This window comes from Solanum tuberosum, unplaced genomic scaffold, assembly GCF_000226075.1.
Source record: "Solanum tuberosum cultivar DM 1-3 516 R44 unplaced genomic scaffold, SolTub_3.0 scf00319, whole genome shotgun sequence".
Taxonomy (NCBI): Eukaryota; Viridiplantae; Streptophyta; class Magnoliopsida; order Solanales; family Solanaceae; genus Solanum; species Solanum tuberosum.
In genome coordinates, this window is record NW_006239243.1 from 324,320 (window position 1) to 330,144 (window position 5,825).

General features: G+C 26.9%; 1 protein-coding gene across 1 annotated transcript; it reads left to right on the forward strand.

Annotated features, from left to right (window-relative positions):
* Positions 1–1,212: 1,212 nt before the first annotated feature.
* On the forward strand, positions 1,213–4,140 carry LOC102580340 (60S acidic ribosomal protein P0-like). Its single transcript, XM_006360274.1, has 5 exons — positions 1,213–1,470; positions 1,702–1,770; positions 1,917–2,015; positions 2,448–2,840; positions 3,972–4,140. The coding sequence occupies exons 1-5, from the start codon at positions 1,213–1,215 to the stop codon at positions 4,113–4,115; spliced, it is 963 nt and encodes a 320-aa protein (XP_006360336.1). The 3' UTR covers positions 4,116–4,140.
* The last annotated feature ends 1,685 nt before the right edge of the window (positions 4,141–5,825 follow it).

The window sequence follows — 5,825 nt, forward strand, 5'->3', positions numbered from 1 at the left end:
ATGCATGTATTATAAATGTGATATTTTTATATTTAATATTTTAAATCTTATTTTAGCTTGGGGTTATGATTTTATAGCCATGAAATTATCTACATGTTTATTGCCACAATTTTAAAAATATTGTTTTCTCTATAAACTTCGAGCTAATCAAACATTTTCACATAAATTGAAAACATAAAGTATCTGATAAGGATAACGATCTGACCAATTATTTTTTTTCTTTTAGCACTTTCGATCATCAATATTTTGATGTATGATTAGTCAACGTTATTTGCAAATTTCAATAATTGACCAAAATTAAAATTCACCGGAAGTACTATTTATATTAACTACAAACCGAAATTAGCTGGCAATAATGGAACAAAATAAAAAAAATTCCAAACAAATACTACTATTATAACCAAAAAGTAAAATTAGAAATAATAGACCAAAATCTAAATTTAACAAAAATATACTACTATTAACCTAAAATACAAATTAGCAATAATAGAACAAAATAAAAAATTACCAAAAATACTACTCCTTATATTAACCCAAAATTGAAATAACCAATAATAGACCAAATCACCAAAACTACGATTCTATCATATATATATATATATATATATATATATATATAAATGCACAAAGTATCCCACATTAATCAGGTTTGAAATAAACCAATCCCAAAATAATTATATAGTTTTTCGGATTCTTCATCCAAAAGTACTATTTCTACTTATTTATTTTTTATAAAAAAATACACAAAATATCCCACGTTAATCAGGTTCGAAATAAACCAATCCAAATAAAAAGAATTTTATTTTTATTCGGATTCTTCATCCAAAAATACTATATTTATTTTTAAAAAAATAAAAATACACAAAATATCCCATGTTAATCAGGTTCAATATAAAACAATCCAAAATAGTATTCCTATTTTATTTATTTTTCTGAAAAATACACGAAGTATCCCATGTTAATCAGGTTCGAAATAAAACACAATCCTACTTAAAAAGAATTTTATTTTAATTTGGATTCTTAAGAGTCCTAATTTGTAACTGCACCAACTTCTTCACATTCCCCCAAAAATAAAAAAATATTAACAACGGTTACGTACCCCTCAACCAAAATTAATATTTTTTTTATATATACCTCATATTAGTTCTAGGGTTTTATTCTTACACCACTTTTCTCTAAGAATTTTTTTCTCTCTAAGAATTGTTATCATCAATGGCTATCAAACCAACAAAATTTGAAAAAAAGGTTATTTATGACCAAAAGTTGTGCAAATATTTAGACTCTTACAATCAAATATTAATCGTAAATGCTGATAATGTTGGTTCTAGTCAAATGCAAGGGATTCGTAAGGGTCTCCGAGGTGACTCTGTCGTACTTATGGGGAAAAATACTATGATGAAAAGGTCCGTTAGGATCCATGCGAAAAGTACCGGAAACGATGCTTTCCTTAATCTTATTCCTCTTCTTGTCGTAAGTATCTGATCTCGATATATTTATAATATTCATAAACTTTTGTAACATGTTCAAATTTTGAACCATACTTCAAGATTTTTTTGACTTATTAATTTTTGAATTATATATGAAGTTACACGGTGTATACATGCTTTTTTTTTTTTTTTTTTTATATATTAATTTTCTTAATTTATTAGTAAAATATAATTTATTTATAAGATGCTTAATTTTATTTATTTTTCTGTATAGGGCAATGTTGGTTTGATCTTCACCAAGGGTGATTTGAAAGAGATAAAGGAAGAAGTTGCAAAATACAAGGTAATATATTTTCTTATTATTAAATTAGAAGCTAATATATATTAGGTTATACTTTTTAATAAAAAATGTATACATATAAATTATTTAGTGATTATATATTGTGAACCTAACTTTATTATTATGTGAATTATTGTGATTGTAAATAGGTGGGAGCTCCTGCACGTGTTGGATTAGTTGCACCAGTTGATGTGATTGTTCCTCCTGGCAATACTGGCCTTGATCCTTCTCAAACTTCCTTTTTTCAGGTTTTTTTATTATCTCATATATTTCCGTTATCTAATTTTAACAAAGATTTTACTTACACACCAATAATATTAATGTGTTTTAACCATTTATAATAGGTTTAACGTACTTTATTTGCTAGATTATTGATTTAACTTTTAATTTATAATTGTTAAGTCAAACTTTTTCTCCAAAGTCCAAATTAATGCTTATTTTTTTAATTTGTAAAAAAGAGTTTATTTTAATGAATTGATGTATTTCTGCCTTTTTATAGGATATTTTTTCCTTTTACAATATTTAGGTAGAAATATATATACAAGTATTGACATCTCTTCACACAAGTTAAATATTTAGTTTAGTGGTTAACGTGTTGTTACAATTTCTTGAGAATGTGTGTTCATAATTATATTTTTTACTATAACCATTGACAATTCTGAATCCGCGACTGTGCTTAGGTACTCAACATTCCCACAAAGATCAATAGGGGTACAGTTGAAATCATAACCCCAGTTGAACTAATCAAGAAGGGTGACAAAGTGGGCTCATCAGAAGCAGCCCTTTTATCAAAACTTGGAATAAGGCCCTTTTCATATGGGCTTGTTGTTATTTCTGTTTATGATAATGGATCAGTTTTCAGCCCAGAAGTTTTGGACTTAACTGATGAAGACCTTGTTGAAAAATTTGCTGCTGGTGTTGCAATGATGACCACTTTATCTTTGGCTATTTCTTACCCAACACTTGCTGCTGCACCACACATGATTGTTAATGGTTACAAGAATGTTTTGTGTGTTGCTCTTGAGACTGAGTATACATATCCACAAGCTCAACAAGTCAAAGAGTATCTCAAGGTAATTAATTGACTCTTTTTCGTGTTACGACTGATATACGTTGATAGTATTATAGCATGTGTTAGCAATTGATGTTATTACGAAGAGTTAGTGACCTTGTTATGTACATTGATAGTATTATAACATGTGTTAGCAATTGATGTTATTACGAGGAATTAGTGACCTTGTTACGAAGGATTAGTGACCTTGTTATGTACATTCATAGTATCATAGCATGTGTTAGTAATTGATGTTATTACGAAGAATCAGTGACCTTGTTATTATACATTGATAGTATTATAGCATGTGTTAGCAATTGAAGTTATTACGAAGAATTAGTGACCTTGTTATGTACATTGATAGTATTATAGCACGTGTTAGCAATTGAAGTTATTACGAAGAATTAGAGATCTTGTTGTGTACATTGATAGTATTATAGCATGTGTTTGCAATTGATGTTATTACGAAGAATTAGTGATCTTGTTGTGTACATTGATGGTATTATAGCATGTGTTAGCAATTGACATTATTACGAAGGAATAATGACCTTGTTATGTACATTGATAGTATTATAGCATGTGTTGGGAATAGAAGTTACGAGGAATTACCTCATAAGTGACCCTGCACGTTGATAGTATTATAGCATGTGTTAGGAATAGAAGTTACGAAGAATTACCTCATAAGTGACCTTGTTATGTTATTTCACGAGTTTTATAAGTACATCCAACTTAAAACAAATGGTAATAATATATATTTTATAGTATATACACTGACAGTATTATAGCATGTGTTAGCAATTTAAATTACGAACAATTTCTCCACTTTTATTAAAGTAGGGATTAATGCACATACACATACCAGTGATACCACCCTTTTCACACCAGTAGATTTCACTTAATTTACTACTCTCACTCCATTATTTTCAAAATTTTGTTTTTAATTTACTATCTACATATGGATTAGAGACTTAGAATTTGTCCATAATCTTGGAATTACTATAATACTCTTAACAGTGTTAAGCAAATTTTAACATGTAATGGTACTTTAATCCTTAACTATTTTTATCTTATAACTAATTAATACTTAATTATTTTTTTCCTTTTATTATTTGTTCTATTAATTCTGACTCTTTTTTTCATAAAACTATTGTAGGATCCTAGTAAGTTTGCGATTGCAATTGCTTCGGTTGCTGAGTCTGCAACTTCTCAAGGTATCGTTGAGACTGAAGATACTAAGAAGGAAGAAGAAGCGGAGTCTGAAGAGGATGATGCTATGTTTGGTCTTTTCGATGATTAGATCAATTAATTTTTTTTATAGTTTAGTATCGAAAACAATTATTTCTACATATTTTTGTTCTTAATTATATTTACTTGTTATGTTATGGACAACAATGTTGTTTACGTTTAATGTCTTAGGTTTGTGTTACATCTTATCTAGTTATCAAATACTTGAGTTGTGAAATAATTAATTCTTTTGAATTTTATAATTACCAAATTAAATTAACATATTTTTAATAAAAAAATATCACTATCTGTCCGACCAAATCCAAAAATAATTAAGTACCTTCTCACATGGTGGGGTACTATATTTAGTAGTTACAGTACATTTTAGAGTTTGTTTTTTGCTTGGTTTATTAACCATAACTTGCATTACTTTTGTGTGCTAATTGTTTTTCTTGGCATGACTTTCTGAGATATTTATCATCAGTAACTTTTTGAGATAATTTTTAATTAAATTAAATCGTGAATTCTAATATTGGAGAAGTTTGCATGTGTGTATGCTTTGATTTTTGGATTAATTTAAAAATATTTATCTTCAAAAAGAAAATTAAGTTTCAGAAGATAATCTAAGGAAATACTTTTATTTCACTCAAAAAAAATTTATATAAATAAAATCCATGCTCAAATGTAACTTCAAGTTCTAAAAAGTACAATATCAAAAACTCAAATTTTCAAATTTCAATTTCAAAATTTATGACCAAATCAAAGCGTAATCAACTAAATTTCAAATTTACATATACTGAGGCGATCTAACAATCTAATATTCAATATTGATTATTTTGTTATTTAAATTTTGTTTTTCTATTTCACCCTTTTGTATAATTGTAGAATAACGATTCTATTATATTACAAAAAATCTACAATATTAAAGTACAAATTATAAAAGAGTTTGTCGATTGCAAATTTGTGAGAATTATTATGAGCACGTTTTCAAGAACATATATAAACGTTGAAATCATAATAAATGATAAACAAATAAATATAGTGATATCCTATGGGCGATGGGATAAATATAAATTAATTTCCAGAAAATATAATGTCCACAAGATATTATATGAGGTTTAATTTCTCATAAATAAAATAATGTAAGGACTTTGAGGGACCAGACCAGGGGGCAGCTAATCCAAAAGGTCCCAAAAATATTATCAATATTGACTATCTTTGAGGATGAAATTTTAGTGAATCGTCAGGTATCAATCTCATTTATTACGGAATAGATTATTTATAATTACACAAAAAATATGTGGAGCTTAAGTTCGAGCAGATAAAGAAAGGGGAACCTCTTTTTCTAGACCTATTATTTTGATAAGCGATATTGATTGACATGTTCTAAAAAAATATAAATGAAATTGTCTTTGTTTCAATCAATAATATACTAATTTATACTATTAATGCCTTTTTCTATTCAATAATATGCTATTATTGCCTTTTTCAATCAATAATATATTTCTAATTCTTAATTATATGAACTAATAAAAATTTCAACTGACGTTATTACAAGTCATATGAACTTTTCTTTGTCTAAAATATAAAGAAATGTAAATAAGTAAAACAAAAGGGCAATGTTTTAATATAGTAATAACTATTTTGAAGCAAACTTCCTGAGAATCTAAATCACATAAGTAATATTGATAAAATAAAGTCATTCTTTTGTCTTGAGCATCAAAAACAAATCGTGACAATTCTCTAAATTTTGGAAAAAGATATCAGAAGCATATATGTACAT